This window comes from Erpetoichthys calabaricus, chromosome 11, assembly GCF_900747795.2.
Source record: "Erpetoichthys calabaricus chromosome 11, fErpCal1.3, whole genome shotgun sequence".
NCBI classification, from domain to species: Eukaryota; Metazoa; Chordata; class Cladistia; order Polypteriformes; family Polypteridae; genus Erpetoichthys; species Erpetoichthys calabaricus.
The window spans coordinates 93,672,749-93,693,126 of NC_041404.2; the positions used below are offsets into that span (position 1 = coordinate 93,672,749).

The window sequence follows — 20,378 nt, forward strand, 5'->3', positions numbered from 1 at the left end:
ATAAAGGGCAAATTAGAAATAGGGCGAAAATTATTGAAATTAGTAGGATCAGCACCAGGTTTTTCAGTATTGGGGTTATAGCAGCAGTTTTAAAAGATGAGGGAATAATACCAGTAGTAAGAGAAGAGTGAATGATGGCAGAAATGAGAGGGACTAAAGAGGTGAGGCAGGCTTCAACCACAACTGTAGGCAGGGGGTCCAGCTGACAAGTAGATAACTTAGATTTGCAGATGAGATCTGAGATTTCAGAGGAAGTGTGAAGCTGGAAAGAAGAGAAAGAGTGAATAGGCGAGTGTAGTTCAGAAGGAATACAGAGAGGATCTGGACCAAGGTGCTGATGTATCCTTTGGATTTTCTCATTGAAAAAGGAAATAAGAGAATTACAGAAAGCAGTTGAGTAAAGGTGAGATGGTAAAGAGTCTGGAGGTTGTGTGACATTATTAAGTAAAGAAAACAAAGACTTGGTGTTACCTGTATTACAAGTAACAGTGTAATAATTAGATTTGGTTTGGGCTATACAATCCTTGTAATAGAGTACATGATTTTTATACATCTCTTTGTGGACAAAGAGTCCAGATTTTTTATATAACCTTTCAAGTTGCCTGCCCTTAGCTTTCAGAAGCCGAAGTTCAGGCGTAAACCAGGGGGCAGAAAAAGAAAAAGAAACAGATCTGGTTTTTAGCGAAGCAAGAGAATTAAGAATACCATTAAGACAAGTGTTATAATATGAGACTAATTCTATGGGAGTGGATAAATTATAAAAGTCCATTTGGGAATCAATCCTAGAAGACAGCAAATTCAAGTTAATATTCTTAATGTTACAAAAGGCTATGAGACGTGGAAGCTTAGGAACAGAAAAGGTAAGTTTGGCATTGAATGAAAGAAGAAAATGATCAGTTATAGTGAGTTCATCTGCTGTAAGATTGAGAGGAACAACACCACAGCAGCAGATCAGGTCCAAGATATGTCCTTTACAATGGGTAGGAACATCAGTGCGCTGCTGGTATCCAAAACTCTCCAGGCAAGATAAAAAGTCTCTAGTGAGAGGGATATTGATATTGTCCAGATGTATATTAAAATCCCCCAGCAGAATTATGTTTGGAGTAATTGTAGATAAATGGGTAAGGAAGGTAGTAAGATCGTTCAAAAAATTGTTGTTTGATTTAGGAGGACAGTAGACAGTTGCAATGATGGTAAGAACTAGCCCAGACAGTTGACACACAGTTGATTCAAAAGAGATAACAGCAGGAGCACGCAACGGCAGGACTTTCCACTTCTCACGATAAATTATCGCGACACCTCCTCCACGGCCAGAGGCAAGTGTAAACAAACCCCGGGGGGTGCATTCATTAAGTTGTGAAAAGTCTTGAGGTTGCTGCCAAGTCTCGGTTAAACAGAGAAAGTCAAACTTACGGTCAACGAGGAGATCCTGAATGAGATGTCCCTTGCTCGTGAGTGAGCGGATGTTCAGTAGACCAAAGCTGACAATGCTGCTGTCAGCAGTGGTGTTAGTCAACTGAGCTAAGCTGGCCAACACACTATGGTCAGCGTTCCTATCTGTGTTATGTGGAGGGTGCCGAAAATCAGACCAAAAAGAGTTAATTGCTTTCGAGGCATCCATTCGGAATCTCCGGCGGGACCCACGATGAATGTATCTCTGACGAGGGAGAAGTATGACGTCCAGGTCGAAATACAGCACCGACAGAGGCGGCACAGACTGGAGCAGACGCAGTCGAAGAAGCTCAGCAGCTGGGTACTGGAGGAGGCCAGTTGCAGGTTGGATAACGAGTGACAGAAGACTCCAAACAAACATTAACCAGGCGAATATCCTACCAGTCCACATTGTACGCGAGGCCACAGGCAGCTCAGGCATCCAGAGAACAAACCGGTAAGCTTCAAACGAAACGAGGGTTAGGCTGAAGCTAAATACATACACAGCATACACAGCCACACAGAGATGTCAGCAAAAATGGCAAAAAAATACCATCAAAATCACTAGTCATAGCAAAATCAATACAGTAATCCCTCCTCCATCGCGGGGGTTGCGTTCCAGAGCCACCCGCGAAATAAGAAAATCCGTGAAGTAGAAACCATATGTTTATATGGTTATTTTTATATTGTCATGCTTGGGTCACAGATTTGCGCAGAAACACAGGAGGTTGTAGAGAGACAGGAACATTATACAAACACTGCAAACAAACATTTGTCTCTTTTTCAAAAGTTTAAACTGTGCTCCATGACAAGACAGAGATGACAGTTCCCTCTCACAATTAAAAGAATGCAAACATATCTTCCTGTTCAAAGGAGTTTGCGTCAGGAGCAGATGTCAGAGAGATAAAGAAAAGCAAACAAATCAATACGCTGTTTGGCTTTTAAGTATGCGAACCACCACGGCACAAAGCTGTTGAAGGCGGCAGCTCACACCCCCTCCGTCAGGAGCAGAGAGAGAGAGAGAGAGAGAGAGAGAGAGAGAGAGAGAGAGAGAGAGAGAGAGAGAGAGAGAGAGAGAGAGAGACAGAGTTTGTTTTTCAGTCAAAAATCAATACGTGCCCTTCGAGCTTTTAAGTATGCGAAGCACCGTGCAGCATGCCGTTTCAGGAAGCAGCTGCACAAAAGATAGCAACGTGAAGATAATCTTTCAGCATTTTTAGACGAGCATCCGTTATCGTCTAGGTGTGCAAACAGCCCCCCTGCTCACACCCCCTACGTCAGGATCACAGATAGTCAGCGCAAGAGAGAGAAAGAAAAGTAAGTTGGGTAGCTTCTCAGCCATCTGCCAATAGCGTCCCTTGTATGAAATCAACTGGACAAACCAACTGAGGAAGCATGTACCAGAAATTAAAAGACCCATTGTCCTCAGAAATCTGCGAACCAGCAAAAAATCCGCAATATATATTTAAATATGCTTACATATAAAATCCGCGATAGAGTGAAGCCGCGAAAGGCGAAGCGCGATATAGCGAGGGATCACTGTAGTTTAGTTACCGGCAAGCAGCAGCGACCAGTCCCGCCAGCGTTCATTCAAACCGGAAGTCGATGGGAAAAGGATCTTAAGGATAGAGTTACCAGGCAAGAGGAAAAGAGGAAGGCCTAAGAGAGGGTTTATGGAAGTGGTGAGAGATGACATGCGGGTGATGGGGGTAACAAAGCAAGATGCAGGGGACAGGAACAAATGGAAAAAGATGATCTGCTGTGGCAACCCCTTATGGGAGCTGCTGAAAGAAGAAGGAGGCAGAAGATCTGCACTATAACCCAAGAAATGAATATCAGAATACAGGTATGGGAATTGCTGAGAAAAGCATTTTTGCACTAAGCAATTTATTCTTGATGTTTTAATCATCAAAATACTGAACGAAAAAATCTGATTGTCTAGTTTTCTTTTCTGAACATAACACAATAATATAACACATAAACATAATAGATAGATAGATAGATAGATAGATAGATAGATAGATAGATAGATAGATAGATAGATAGATAGATAGATAGATAGATAGATAGATAGATAGATACTTTATTAATCCCAAGGGGAAATTCACATACTCCAGCAGCACCTTACTGATACAAAAAACTATTAAATTAAAGATTGATAATAATGCAGGTAAAAACAGACAATAACTTTGTATATTATTATATTATGCATACTGTATATATCATTCACATACCTACACACACGGAAATTATTGCATACTCACACTAACAAAGACTCGTATAACTTTTTCCCAAACTTCTCTTTAACAGCATTGGCAGTGTCCCTGAAAAAGGAAAACACAATGAAAAAATATCCCTTAAGAAAGAGCGTTTCATGTAAAGCTATACAGATTCCCCGAGTCCCTATAAGCTAAAATGTTACAGTGTTTTTTAGTTTTTAGTTTTTGAATGTAAACAATTGTCCTCCAAAGGACACATAATACTTCTTAAAAAAAAAAAGTGGAAGTATTAAAAAACATTCATGACTCATTTAATGCAAAACAGGTTAATCAATGCCACGGATCTACTTGGGAAATACATGAATTGTGTGTACTTCAATAACATATTCAAACATCAGACTGTTTTTCAGTATGTCTGTGGTAATTATAGATGTACATCATCTATAATTAGAATCAATAAAGAAAGACTCATCTGTCACACTCACCACAGCTGTTTCCTCACGGCCTGGCCTTTCAGAGTCTCCACATTGAAATTGTTTGTTCGTGCAGGCATAATGAAGAATGCAACTACAGTTGTCTCACTTTGGTTTACCTGGTGGTGAAGGAAATGTATTCATTAGAAATAAAATAGTTATTATAATCAAACAGTACAATAGACAAGCTACAATATTTGACTAACCCTTAGCAGATAATTTAGTCTTGAAAGAGCTTCCAAGAAGATGTCTGCACCCTTATTAGAGAACTCGTATCGGCCTGCAATAAAAAAGAATATGGACCGATCCAAATTGAAGTCCAAATGCCTGAAATCAAGAAGAATAGATGGTTTATTGTATTAATGAGTAACATTTTAGCAAATGTCAAAAATATTCAAAAACACATTGATACTGTATAATCACACAGAAACTGCTGCTTCTTCTTCTTGACCATTTCTCCCTTTTCTCTTACCCATAAAAGTGACCACGGATAAATTCCTGAATACGAGCTTTGCTTTGTGCGTGTAGATTCTGGAACTCATGCATTGCTGAAAACTTCTTAACATTCAAGCCATTTGGAGTCACAAAATCTAAGATTAACAAAAAAATCTAAGTAAGTATTTGTGAATTTACAGGTTTCTGACTAGCAAAGGCTTCTGTCAATTAGAGATATCAGGAATATGATTACACATACAAAATAATAATTTCTCAGATGGGGTGTTTTAAGTCAGATAAATTTGATGCTCTCTGCAGCTAAATCAAAGGCAGGTTTAGAATTCATAAGGTAACATTCCAAGTTACGAGGCTGAGGCTAGTCAGGCCATCACAGCAGTGAAATGCTCAAGTTTAGAACTATACATTCAAATATGGTCACAATCCTCCATCCATTTAGAACAATTTAGATGTATCAATCAATACAACAGAAATAATTCCAATTGTGGGAGAAAACTAGATTCTCAGATAAAAATACCAGAAAAACAAATTCAGACTCAACAGAATAGATAGATAGATAGATAGATAGATAGATAGATAGATAGATAGATAGATAGATAGATAGATAGATAGATAGATAGATAGATAGATAGATAGATAGATAGATAGATAGATAGATAGATAGATAGATACTTTATTAATCCCAATGGGAAATTCACAATTAAGGTAAATGCACTTCATATTTAAAGCTGAAATATGTTTTTTTTTTTCATAAAAGAGTACTCACTTTTACAAAGAAGGTTAGTAATAGTGCAAATAACCTTGTACTTTATATTTTAAAACATATTTTACAGTAAAGAATTCACAGAGGCTATCAGTCCTTACCTGGTTTTCTTTTCAGGAGGTGCTCTGCTTCCACAGCAGTAATCTGGGACACAGTAGTAAACACATGGGTACAATGAACAGCTGCCCTCTCCATACAGTAACGATGGTAAATCTGACGGTCACCTGCTTCCCTGTCAACATTGAACTAAAATAAGAAGCATGAACAATAAATGAGAGAACAGAAGAGCAAGACAGAGGGAGGGAGAGAAAATTAGTAAGAATGGGACAACACTCACATGCTGCAAATTGTTGTAGAAGTCAACATTTCCAGCGCAGAGGTAGCGTCCTAAGAGGGTAGCATGAGTGGTGAAGATGGTAGCCACTGGTAACTTTCTGATGCGGCAAAGAATTAAGCCTACCCCAGCAAGCCACTCATGGAAATGTGCAACAATATATGGGTTTTCTTCACACTGAGCTACAAACTGGGGAAGGATTGACATACATATATACATACATTCATATTTAGCTGTGATTTTACAGGGAATCCCTGTAGAGTTTTATAAAAGCCACTCACCTCACCAAGGAACCAGGCTGTTAAGAAACCAAATAAAACAGCATCATTTGCCTCACGATCATACCAGGGAATACCAATGGAGCAGCTATCCCACAACTCTGTCTTCCATTGGTCCAGTGACCATGCTGTGGCACCAATGTCTAGTAAAATCACATAAGGCCCACCTTCAATGAGCCACCTTCCAAAGTAAACCTACAAAAATCAGTCATAAAATAATTAAATGGTCACCATATAAGAAAATGCCATCATAACAGCTAGCAGTTTTGTCTAACCAATTTTTGATACGATTTATTAACAACAATCGTTACTGAATTTTCTGGTAAATTCATTATGCCCTTATCTTTGTTTGTGTATTACTATGAAGATGACACATATCAAATATCAGGTTATGCTACCTTCTGTGTAAAGACTTAGATCGACATATTCCAGTTTGGCTCTGTGGATAACTATTAATTATATACTCAGTATAATAACTGACAAGTAAAGGGTGTAGTCACATTCCAAACTATAATGCAACTCTTTTTTTAAACTTAAGATACTAAACTAGGTACTTTTTAAAACCATCTTACCTTTTAAAAGTTCAGGTCTGAGCACTTGACTAAGACATAAACTCAAATTCACAAACATGTGGTTAAATATAGTCATGATGAGCTACATAATAAAAAAAATGAACTCTTGTAAGCTTAAAGATTGTTATGTACATGCTTTTTTAATTTTTTTTTTTTTTACACCCATGTGGTGGTAGAAATTGTATGCTTTGTGTAAGATAAAGCAATGCAATAAACTGTAAGCAAAATAAGTCTTTTATGAGCTGTGTACCATTTTTTGTGTAATCTTAAATTGTGCACTTATTTTTTGTCTAACATGAGTTGATAATTGACACTAGACAGTAGTGTTGCATGATATACTGGTACTGAAAAGTACAGAAATAGCAAATTTTTAAAATGTCACTAAACCAGCATTCTGCAGATTTCAGTACTGTAGGTAAATGTTTGAGTAGAGCACTTGAAACTTTGAGAACCTATTCTTTAGAATATGCATTTATCTCCCCCAACTTATTCCTTGTTAGAGTATGTGCTAAAGAGTGCTTATTAGAATATGTGTTTAACAGATTGCGCAAAAGACTGAGGGGCTAAACCCCATATGTAATTATACGAGTATATCAGAACACACAGGTTGCCCTTCAGAATGTGTAAAAGGAGTGCGGAACAAAAAGACGTTGCGCATGTGTGTAGCAGTACTAAAGTTTGAAAGATGGTATAGGTGCCAAAGTCAAAATTTTAGTATTGATCCAACATTTCACATATTCAGACCTAGTTTTAGTGTTACTGTGAAAACAGCTAAAGAATCTCTGCTTTGCATAACAGTTTTTAATTACATGTCAACAATGATTCCAATATTCTTCAGAATGTTGAGAAATTTCATATTTAACAATAATATTCATATTTAATAATAATGGTTGTTTATTTTGAGAATATTAAATTCTATAAAGAACATACATAACAAAAATACTGACACCCCTAAAGAATACGACATAAACGTGTATCCTTAGTGAAAAAAATCTTCTATTTCATTGCTCATTTTATTCAGAAACTCATCTATTGACTATGATAATTCCCTATTCCCCTGGGGTATAAATAAGAAGTTGCAGACAAATAAAATCCTTTTGCTATCCATCAACATGGGACACTCCAAAGAGCTTTCAGCTCTGGTAAGATTGTTGACCTATGTAAATTAGGTAATGGTGTTAAAAATTTCATAAGCAGCTGAAAATACAATTAAGCACATAACTGAAAATTTGCCAGGAGGTGAATGCATGAACATACTGCCCCTACACACAGTAAGGAGGATGGTAAGAGAGGCAAAGGAAAAACCCCAAAGATCACATTTGTCTTAGCTGCATAGTTTGATTGAATCTTGGGGTTATAGTATTTCTAAAATAACTGTTAGACACCACCTCTATGACAAGGAGAATTTTGGAAGCGCTTCTTAAGAACAAACCATAAAATATTGCACCTGAAATTTACTAAGCACTATTGAAAATACAACTGGAATAATTTGTTGTAGTCAGATCAGACAAAAATCGAACGTTTTGGTCATGCACACCATTGTTATGCTTGGTACAAAAAGAAGACTGCAAACAAAGAAAAACACCTGACACCCACTGTGAAATATGGTGCTAATTCCATTACTTACCAGAAAGTTTTAGCCCAAAATCTGACTGCCCCAACCAGAAGGTTGAAACTTGGAAATGAAGAAATCCTTTCAACATGATAATGACAGTTGGAAACTTGTTATGGGTAAATTTTGCACAAACATCAGGAAGTTTTTCATTACACAGAGAATCATAGACACATGGAATAAGCTACCAAGTAGTGTGGTAGACTGTAGGATGTTAGGGACTTTCAAAACTAGACTTGAGGTCATTTAAAAAGAAGTAAGTGGACAGGACTGGTGAGCTTTGCAGGGATGAATGGCCTGTTCTCATCTAGATTGTTCTAATGTACTCTATGTACTCTAATGACACCAATCACACATTAAAATCAACACAGAAATGGTTATGAGAACACAAAGTCTAAGTTTCATAATGATTACCTCAATCTCCAGATTTGAAACTAACTGAAAACCTGAAGTGTGAATTGAAGGGGGTAGTACACAGATTCAAAACTAACTGGAAATATTCTGCATAAAGGAGTTGTCCAAGATCTCTACAAGTATTCTCTAACCTAGTTAAACATTACAGGAAGATTAAGTCATTGGCCATTCACTTTTGAAATGCATCAGAGATTAAGGGGATTATCAGAGAAGGACTTGAACAGAAAATATCACTATATGCAGATGATATGGTACTGTATTTAGTATATCCCTCAAACTTCGTTACCAGTAGACCTTAAAGCACTAGCAGAATTTCAAAAGATATATGGACTCAATTAATTTGAATAAATGTGTGCTTTTTTCACTGACCTCTCTAGCACACAATAATAGAATGGACATTTACCCATTTATTCTATCAGATCAGTTCAAATACCTAGGGGTAAACTTCACAAGTATAACACAATTTTGCCACCAGCATGGAAAAAAAATCAAACAAGATGTGAACAGATGGACTACTGTCCATCTAACATTAGCAGGGAAAAATCAAAAATGAACATCCTTCCCAACATTCTTTTTCTATTTCAGAGCATCTCCATATACATTAACAAATCATTCTTTAAGAAATTAGATTCAATTATAACCTAATTTATTTGGAATTCAAGATATCAACACATTCAAAGGGTGACTCTACAAAGACCTAAAGCAGAAGGTGGCATGACACTACTTAACTTTCAGTTTTATTACTAGGAAGGAAATATACCGGTATAAGCTATAAAGACCTGAACATTGACACAAATTGCTGAATATACACAAGCCTTGTCTGCAATAGAAATTAAATTTTGCTGTACTTCTTGACATGCCCTTCTTTGTGCCCCAGTAAATAAAAATTATCAATATACCAATAATCCAATTGTCCTTCAATCACTCAAAATATGGAACCAATTCAGGAAGCACTTCAATGCAGAGAAGCTTTTATCTGTGGAACCTGCACACGATAATCACCTTTTTCTATCCTCTCAAACCTATACAGTACTTAATGTTTGGAAAATGTCCAGGATTAAAACACTCAGAGAAATGTAAAGAGATAATGTTTTTGCATCTCATGAACAATTATGCTTCAAATCTTACTTCCCATCAACACAATTATTCCACTACATTCAAATCATGAACTTTGCTAAACGCAACCTATCCATTTTTCCACACCTCCCACGCATTTCTATTCCAGAAAAAATGCTGATCAGTCTTGAAGACTTAATAATATATAAAAACATATTTAGTCTCTTCCTTACAAAGATCCTATGGTACGGTGGGGAAAGGATCTTTCTCTTAATATCTTGGAAAAGGAGTGGAAGGCAGGCATGCATAAAAATACAATCTAGTTCCATATACACAACGCATTCAATTATTCAACTTAAAATCTTTCATCAATCACATTTATCTTGATTAAAATTGTCCAAAAAGTATCCAGGGCAAATTTCAACCTGTGAATGTTGCAATCTAGCTCCAGCTTCACTGGGCCATATATTTTGGAAGTTCACCAAATTAAAACCATTCTGGACAAATATCTGAATGCCTATCAGTCAACCTTGGTGTCACAATCACTCCTAACCCCATTAACAGCTGTGAGTGGTGTTTTCCCAGAAGGGGTTCAAGTGGAGAAAGACAAATTGATTGTAATTGAATATATTACACTATAGCACGCAAACTTGTCTTGCTCAATTGGAAGAATCCCAGTCTACCTGTCAGTGAGTAACTGAGGTTCTATACTATTTGAAATTGGAACAAAATCAAATTCTTGCATAGAGGATCGGTTCAAACTTTTTAAAAAAATATGGCAAGCTCTGATTGAAAACATTTTAGGATAAGCATTACATATATTAGAGAAAAGGACATTCTCCCTTCTTTATTGATTTTAAAGATTTGCTCTTGTTGTTGGCTCGCATCTCTTTTCCTAGGATAGGGTTGAATTCTGTTTTTGTTAAGTTTGACTTGATTGCACATAATGTCATCTTCTTTGCTGTATAAGTTAGACTTGGCTGCATGGAATGTCATTTTCTTCAAATAAAATGTAAAAAATTAAAAAATAAACAAACATTACAGAAATTGGCTCTGTTCTTTTTGCTAGGAAAGGTCTGACAAATGATTAATTAAGGGAGTGCCAATATTTTTGAAACCTATTTTTTCAATGGAAAAAAAAAAGTGACTACATAAAGGTTTTTGTTTAAAAATAAATTGTTAAAATAAAAGATAATGGTTTATCCATGCCCAAAATATAACTTGTTGAATGTGTAGTTCATCTTATATATTAATGTTTAACTAATTTTCATGAGAGGTTCCAGTCAGTGTAGAGTTCACACATTATACGAGGGATGTTCAAAAAGTTTCTGCACTTTTTTTTTTTTTTTTTTTTAAGAATTTCAAAAACAAATTACATCACTTTTTTACATAGTCACCTTCCTTTGAGATGCAATTTTCCCAGCGTTGTACCAACTTTTTAATGCCATCAGCAAAAAATATTTGTGGTTGAGCGCTGTGACAGACGGCCAGGAACCCTGTCCCGTCAGGACACCTGGAGGAAGGACAGACCGGGAGAGCGGCACTATTCTTCCCTGGGCGCCTGGACGGTCCTTGAACCCTGGAGGACAGCGCTTCCGGTACACCAGGAAGTGCTGATGGACCAGGGTTGGTGTATGCCCAGAGTGCTTTCGGGTGCAAGGGCAGCACTTCCGCCACACTGGGGAGTGCTGCCGGAAGGTCATCATCGTGCACCTGGAGCACATCCGGGGCAAGATAAAAGGAGCCGACTCACTCCAATCGAGGAGCTGGAGTCAGGTGGAAGAGGACAGAGCTTGTGAGAGAGGAGTGGAAGTGGCCAAAAGGAACAAGGACTGAGCTAAACACTGTAAATATTGTACATAAGCAAAATAAAACGTGTGTGTGGTTTGAGCATCAGGAGTCGTGTCTGTCTGTGGCCGGGCTATCTTTTACAGCGTGTAGCTACTGATGCACCACTGCTTTCAAGTCAGGGTTCTTTCTTCATTCCTCTAGGTCGTGGAAATGGACAAACAATCTTCCACAGATGCTCCAATTGCACTTCGGGATGCACTTCAGCTTGTAGTTCCCATTGTGTGGGGGGGTGGGTCCCAAAAGAGTTCAGAAACCTCACAATATGAAGAAGAAAAGGATGATTCGGCTTCCGATTGATAACTGTGCGCCCCTCAACATGCTTCCATCTATATATATAATTCTCTAAGCCGCCGCCAGAGCGGGCAAGACACCCATGAAAGCACGCAGGAAGAAGCCACGCCCGCACCCATGAAAGCACGCAGGAAGGAGCCACGCCCACCAACTCTAAGACCATTGGATACGACGAAAACTCACAGAGCCACACCCACCAACTCAGATGCGACGCCTCGGAAAACACGCCATCATTTCTGTTTGTCTGTGCTACAGTCCACAGCTCTGAGCCGCGTTGACTTTTCGGTTACGACACACGACCACGTGCAACATCACAAACTGTTTTACATGCTACATACAGCAATTCGCATCCACGACAAACATGCGTCTTCTTAGATGGTCCTGCAGGAACACAGAAAACGTTTCCCTGCCCACCAACACTTTATTCCCTGGCCCGCGTCCACCGCATCTGCGACAAACATGCGTCTTCTTAGATGGTCCTGCAGGAACACGGAAAACGTTTCAACGCCCACCAACACTCCTTATTCCCTGGCCTGCATCCACCCTCGCTCTCTAGGCATTCCCACTGCCTGCTCATGTGCCCGGACGCAACAACTAACCGAGTCCACATGCACCTCTGAGCCAAGTTGACTTTTCATTATTCTTTTCGGTTATGACGCACGCACCACAATCGCAAACTGTTTTACACGCCATGGTCTTAGAGTTGGTGGGTGGGTCTCCATGAGTTGCTCTTGCGAGCGGGCACATGACCAGGCGGTGTGTATGCTTTGAGAACAAGGGTGGACGCGGCAGGACCATGTAAGAAGAGGCATGTTTGTCGCGGATGTGAATTACTGAATGCAGCGTCTAAAACAGTTTGCGAGGGGTATCCCATGGGATCCTTAAAACAATCCTTTAAAACTGAGGTTAAAACACAATGAAGGAAGCAGTCTTTAAAAACCAATAAGCCCTGTGCCTCTGTTTCATTAGCATCTCACCTGCTTCACCGATGCAGGCCCTGCAACAGTCGAGACGCTCTCTCAGCAGCTGACCATCTCTGTGCCTGACTCCACTATAGGCTGCAACAAAATTATGAAAGTACGGGTGCATTTGTTTCACACAAGCTGTGTGTGTGGGTGGGTTGGTGCTAGTTAGTTAATTAGTTACTCGAAGGATTTCAAGATTTAATATGCACAAGCGGTAACACTGCAAAAGCAGCCCAAACCAGAAAAGACGGCTGGCAAAAAGTGGCCGACAAATTAAACGCGCGTGCATTGTACTTACTGAAAGCAGTGTTACGGATTTTGCAAATGTTCATTTTTTTCCATCTGCTTAAAAAACATTTAAAAGTGGCGTGATTATGCGGCGTATACTACGCCGCGGGTTGGTATGCAGCGTGTAAAACAGTTTGTTTGTCACGGATAATTTGCCTTTTACTATTATACGAAGACAATTTCCTGTTAATACTTTGTTACATTGATATAGCGGTGTTCTCAGTATTCAAAGCGCTATCCACACAGGGAGGAACCGGGAAGCGAAACCACAATCTTCCACAGTCTCCTTACTGCAAAGCATCAGCACTACTACAGCGCCACAAGGCAGTTAAAGAATACAATGGGCTCGATTTTGTTTTCACTTCTGTTTACAGAGATCGGGTCGTAGATAGCATTGTTGCAATGTTACTTTTCTTGGTGGCTTATTACATTACAGATGTTTCACATGTTCATTTTTTCCCCTGTGCTTAAAAGACATTAAAAAAGTGTTTCTCAACTGTGACTCCAGAACATCTCAGTACGCAAGCTATATTAAGCGTCAACAACGAAGACTTGCTACATCTTAATCTACAAGTACTGACACTTATCCGTACCGATGAAGTAACTTTCACCAGCGTAGCCTTCTTTGTCACAGACAATCCCGCTTTCAGTCACGGACAATTATATGTTGCTCTCTCCAGAGGTCTATCTTTTCATTCACTCACAGTGGTATCCACAAACCCATCCCATCTGGACAACTGTGTCGTTCAGGAAGTGTTCACCCATCAATACATAATTATGATACGCCGTGGGTTGGCTAGTATTTAGATAATGTTCCTGTTGAATTCCTCTCACCCAATTGCATAGCAGTGCTTCAGCCAATGGATTTGGACATCATTCACACCCTGAAAGTGTATTATCGCAAGGAAATGCTGAGAAACATTCTCGTCAGCATAACTTGTAGACATTAAAATTAACGTGAAATAAGCTATTGAAATGATTGCAAATGCCTGGAAGCAAATTAAAGAAAGCACTATAGCTACAATTACAGAATCTCATTACCACGAAATTTTCATTACAACTAAATATTTTGTAGGTCCCTGGTAGTTTGTTGTAATGGAATTTTACCTGTATATACAATACACACACACACACACACACTTACAGAAAATAAAGCAAATTTGACTAGCTTTAATTTTTAAATAAATATAAGCAGTGCATACCAAATACCAATAATAAGTCACAAAAAACAACAGACATGAGTACTCAGTATACAATTAAGACAGACCTTTTCATTGTTTTGTAGTAACACTTCCATTTTTTTAATACTGTAATTTTTGTAAAGGAATTTTTTAATATGCAAGCTGTCCTATTATTGTTATTGTTAAATTACTTATACTAAAAATAACTCATATATTATAGTGCCATACAGCAAACATGATGGGATGAATATGACGGAAATGGCCATGAGACAAAAAAAACGGGCATATACATACAGTATATTCATATAATATATTACACACACACAAACATATATAAATACACACACAGTAGATTCCTGACTACTTACAAACATGGAACTGTAGCAAGAAGCACAAGTTTAACATTTTAGTTGGTTACTAAACACAACCGTGGCCTTTTGAGCTAAAATGTCACCTTGTAATTTAATCTGTGTGAGATGACAGCTGCAAGCTATTTATCATTCAGTTTAACTCGTACAGTACTTCCCCATAGACTAGCAAGCACAATATTTAAAGGCCCTGTCTAGAAATAAAATAAAGCATCTCTCAGTTTACCTTGCAGCCTTTGCTGTTCATGGATTCAATAGTCCTGCGCACAGCTGGATTTGGTGGTTCTATCAATTCTACTTGGGTGCGCACATTATGCTCAAAGTAAGGGCCAATCAGAAAGTAGTTTTCACCCCACTCTTCCACTGTCAGCCTTGCTTTCGTCTGAATCACAGTGTAGATTCCACCCACTACAGAAGACAGGTGAAAAAAAAAAATTAATCTAACAAAAAAATATATATATTCTGATTACATTCTGTTTGCAATGGTGTCTCCTTCATTCTATTTGCAGACACCTATGTAACTCATTTTCAGAGTCAGAGGGGCCCAGTGTCTATACATAAAATAATGCAAGGAAAGCAGGAACATGCATATGCCAACTCAATATTTTTCAGTGATCCAATCAAGAATGCTGAAAAGCATGCAGATCTCTTTGTATGATGAAAAACCAGATATAGACTGTAAATCCACACAATGCACAGTAAATTTTATTCCCGGAGTTACTGAAATAGACTGAACAGCATCTCATCCCACATACAGTGGTGTGAAAAACTATTTGCCCCCTTCCTGATTTCTTATTCTTTTGCATGTTTGTCACACAAAATGTTTCTGATCATCAAACACATTTAACCATTAGTCAAATATAACACAAGTAAACACAAAATGCAGTTTTTAAATGATGGTGTTTATTATTTAGGGAGAAAAAAATCCAAACCTACATGGCCCTGTGTGAAAAAGTAATTGCCCCCTTGTTAAAAAATAACCTAACTGTGGTGTATCACACCTGAGTTCAATTTCCGTAGCCACCCCCAAGCCTGATTACTGCCACACCTGTTTCAATCAAGAAATCACTTAAATAGGAGCTGCCTGACACAGAGAAGTAGACCAAAAGCACCTCAAAAGCTAGACATCATGCCAAGATCCAAAGAAATTCAGGAACAAATGAGAACAGAAGTAATTGAGATCTATCAGTCTGGTAAAGGTTATAAAGCCATTTCTAAAGCTTTGGGACTCCAGCGAACCACAGTGAGAGCCATTATCCACAAATGGCAAAAACATGGAACAGTGGTGAACCTTCCCAGGAGTGGCCGGCCGACCAAAATTACCCCAAGAGCGCGGAGACGACTCATCCAAGAGGTCACAAAAGACCCCAGGAGAACGTCTAAAGAACTGCAGGCCTCACTTGCCTCAATTAAGGTCAGTGTTCACGACTCCACCATAAGAAAGAGACTGGGCAAAAACGGCCTGCATGGCAGATGTCCAAGACACAAACCACTGTTAAGCAAAAAGAACATTAGGGCTCGTCTCAATTTTGCTAAGAAACATCTCAATGATTGCCAAGACTTTTGGGAAAATACCTTGTGGACTGATGAGACAAAAGTTGAACTTTTTGGAAGGCAAATGTCCCGTTACATCTGGCGTAAAAGGAACACAGCATTTCAGAAAAAGAACATCATACCAACAGTAAAATATGGTGGTGGTAGTGTGATGGTCTGGGGTTGTTTTGCTGCTTCAGGACCTGGAAGGCTTGCTGTGATAGATGGAACCATGAATTCTACTGTCTACCAAAAAATCCTGAAGGAGAATGTCCGGCCATCTGTTCGTCAACTCAAGCTGAAGCGATCTTGGGTGCTGCAACAGGACAATGACCCAAAACACACCAGCAAATCCACCTCTGAATGGCTGAAGAAAAACAAAATGAAGACTTTGGAGTGGCCTAGTCAAAGTCCTGACCTGAATCCAATTGAGATGCTATGGCATGACCTTAAAAAGGCGGTTCATGCTAGAAAACCGTCAAATAAAGCTGAATTACAACAATTTTGCAAAGATGAGTGGGCCAAAATTCCTCCAGAGCGCTGTAAAAGACTCATTGCAAGTTATCGCAAACGCTTGATTGCAGTTATTGCTGCTAAGGGTGGCCCAACCAGTTATTAGGTTCAGGGGGCAATTACTTTTTCACACAGGGCCATGTAGGTTTGGATTTTTTTCTCTCCCTAAATAATAAAAACCACCATTTACAAACTGCATTTTGTGTTTACTTGTGTTATATTTGACTAATGGTTAAATGTGTTTGATGATCAGAAACATTTTGTGTGACAAACATGCAAAAGAATAAGAAATCAGGAAGGGGGCAAATAGTTTTTCACACCACTGTAAATAGGCAGGAGATGCAATGCAGGATTGCAGGAATGGAATGCCATATTTTCAAAAAAATGTAAATACGCTACAGGTTTTTATATTGTGATTTGTATAGCAGATTCTAATCTCCAACCTCTTGGACTAAAAAAATGAATTGACTCTGAAACTGCTTTCTGATTTTAAGACACCATATAGTCTGCAAGTATCACATGAGCAATGTACATCTGGTTAATACTACATTTACCATTTCACACATTTTTTAAAATGCTTTATCTAACACAAGGTTAAGGTGTTCCCTTTCCTTAGCTCACTTCAAGCCATGTTTGGCCACTAGTTCCTTCCTTCTTGTGCAGTGAGTTGAAAGGGCCACTGCACTCTGCCTTACTTGGAAAGCCAGGGGGATTTTACATCCCAGCTACATAAATCCAGTAGTATTTGCAAGCTTGAAGTTTTTATTTTTAATTTCAACACTGAAAAGAATTTCAGACCGAACTTATCTTCATGTAGTGCCAAAAACAAAGAGTAAATTCACTCTCCCTGAGATCTGTGATAAAACACAATTAGAAACAAAGTGATCTGTGTAGGTTCTGCTTATTAAAATGCACTGGTACATAATGTTTAATGCAAGATATTGAATAAGATGTGAAATGTCCCACCATTTGAAAATTATCTCAGTTGGAAAAAATGACACTGTAATAATTAAACAGCTACTTTGTCATCAGGTTAAAAGGTTCTGCCCATGTGTATGTTTTCACAATTTTATTTGTGGTGGTTTTCCACTATTTCATTAATTGATGTTTAGAATTTGACTTTAAAAAGGGAGAGATATAGACAGACAGACGCACACACACAATATTACATGACAACATCTTTAAAATGACCAGCAATACCATTCTGTACTATCAGATTAAAATCATACACAGACATCAGCATCTAGATTAGTACACCTGTAAAGCTTTCTCAACTCCAATATTTCATGTTTGGCTTTAATTTGCTTTTATAAAAAAGTACTTTCAGGAGGAAGGCATGTCACTTCATTTGGTATTGATTAAAAAATTGCCTTATTTATCACCAACTTAAGAAGAAAAGGTAGGTACAGCTAAATACAGTATTATTAATCAATTTTATAAAAATACTGTTTATAAAGTACCGGTATATACTGATAGAAGAGACATGAAAATAAGGAACGCTATAAACTGTAGACAAACATTGTGAAAATAATATAATGATCCAAAAAAGATATATAAATGATACAAATACCGCTCTTGATATTCATGAAATGTCTGTATGAATACATAGAAAATTGTGAGACTGTATCCAGGAGCGAATCATTGATCATAACCAAACAGCACATACGTATGTTCCAGTAAGCTCACTTACAATCCTTGATTGAATGGCTCCTGTAATATGAATAACTTTGTTGACATACTTAATAAATTGCTAGGTAATGCAAATGACCAGTAGGCTCGTATCACATTATACAAAAAGAGATTTTTCCAACTAAAAAGTAAATGCTGCAGTGTGTGATTTAATGGTGATAGATCGGAATCAATAAGTACTGATTTCCACTCACTGTAAATTTTAAAATGGATGCTTTAAAACCAATGTTAAAAATGCATTATACAATATTATAAAACCTTTTTATTGCAGAGAACATACATTTTGACTACAGGTTTCTTCTTGGGTTTGAGTGTTTTCAATAATGAAACCTATTATTTTGCTTGTAACCATATATTGGCAAGTGAATATGGAAAGTGAATATTGTCATTTTCATCATCCTATAATTAATTTTATATTTAATCAATATAGAGTGACCTAAAAATCAAAAACATGGACATCTGGGCATGCTTCTGATGAGATGGCAGGTGGTGTCCATGGTATCAGTGAACTCCTGGACAATCTGTGGCACTACTTGGTGGCATCTGATGCACCAATACATAATGTCCCAGAGGCTCTCAAATGGATAAAAGTCTGGGGAACGTGCAGGACAGTCAATGGCATCAGTGCCTTCGACACCCACGAACCGCCTAAACATTTTGGCCACTTGAGGCTGGGCACTGTCCTGCACAAGAAGGAACCCAGGGCCCACTGCACCTGTGTAACAATGGCTCTAAAGATTTCATCCTGGAACCTAACAGCAGTCAGGACACCACTGCCTAGCATGTGGAGGTCTATGCAACCTTCCACGAATATGTCACACTATACCATCACTGACCCACCACCAAACCAGTCATGCTGGATGATGTTGTAAGCTGCATATCATTCACCACACTGTCTCCAGACTCTTTCATGTCTGTTACATGTAGTAAGTGTGAACCTGCTCTCATCTGTGAAGAGAACGGAGGGTAGAGTACTAGTTTGTACTCAGGAAAAGTCATATAATGCAATGTATATAAAACATGAATAATAAGGGGTAGTATAGACATAAAAGCTGTACATATGTGTAAGCGTTTAAAATGTATACTCAACAAAACATGCTACTTGCACTTAGAGATTGATAATATTTCCTTTGAATTTCAACACAATATTATCTTAGAAACCAAGATGGACAGTCATCATCAGCAACCCTTTTGCCAAACACACTTCTAGGGAATCCATTCCCGGACATTTTTCATTCCCGGGAAACTGCTGTAATTCCTGGGAAAACGGGAACGGCCAAGCTCGCATATATAGCATGTAAAAGTGTAAAAATCGATCAAGAAATTACAGAGTTATAGTTGAAAATAATTAAGGTGGCGCCATTGCTGCAGCTTGCACTTCATCAGACAACAGCTTTGAACAGCAATTTGAAATTGCAATGCATCAGTCTGTTGCATTCGTATTATCTGTGCCAAGAAACTTGCCATCACAGAATGATGACAAGAAACTGGATGCATCAGTAAAAGCTGAAATGGCGGTGTTTCAACGCAACGGCAAGCACAGGCGTTGTTTAGAACAAGTGTATCAGTATCTGATGATTGTGCCGCCTACTTAAACGAATTAAACGAATCCCGATTGACTGTCCATTGTCTTTTGAGTGCCTAGCTCTTAAACTAATAACGAAATCAGGTCCTGTCTCACTCATTTTTCTTTATCGTCCCCCAAAATACAATGCATCCTTCTTATCCGATCTGATTGAACTTTTGACCCACCTAAGCTCTTACTCTCAGAGAATTATCCTTCTTGGTGATTTCAACATCCATATTGACATCCCCACATCTAAACTGAGGAATGAATTCCTATCCTTACTGGACTGCTTTGACTTGACACAACATGTTGATTTTCCAACCCACTCTGGCGGTCATATATTGGATCTGATCTGCACTTCTGGACTATCTGTTGCCAACATTTACAGCACTGATTTGGGACTCTCTGACCATAAAGCAGTATTTTTCACTGTTTCACTGCCTTTCACTCCTCTTACCTGTAAACGACAAATTTCTTACAGAAACCTTAAAAATATCTGTCCCTCTATCCTTTCTGGATCCATTTCT

At 38.3% G+C, this 20,378-nt stretch overlaps 1 protein-coding gene across 1 annotated transcript in view; it reads right to left on the reverse strand.

The window, feature by feature from the left end:
- Positions 1–20,378, reverse strand: part of gys1 (glycogen synthase 1 (muscle)) — a 90,500-nt gene that overhangs the window by 34,912 nt on the left and 35,210 nt on the right. The window contains exons 3-10 of the mRNA XM_028791505.2: positions 14,776–14,957; positions 5,955–6,146; positions 5,677–5,862; positions 5,441–5,585; positions 4,596–4,713; positions 4,330–4,450; positions 4,136–4,242; positions 3,696–3,755 (exon numbers count right to left, since the gene is read on the reverse strand). Coding sequence (XP_028647338.2) covers positions 3,696–3,755; positions 4,136–4,242; positions 4,330–4,450; positions 4,596–4,713; positions 5,441–5,585; positions 5,677–5,862; positions 5,955–6,146; positions 14,776–14,957 — 1,111 coding nt within the window. The remainder of the gene's footprint in view (positions 1–3,695; positions 3,756–4,135; positions 4,243–4,329; positions 4,451–4,595; positions 4,714–5,440; positions 5,586–5,676; positions 5,863–5,954; positions 6,147–14,775; positions 14,958–20,378) is intronic.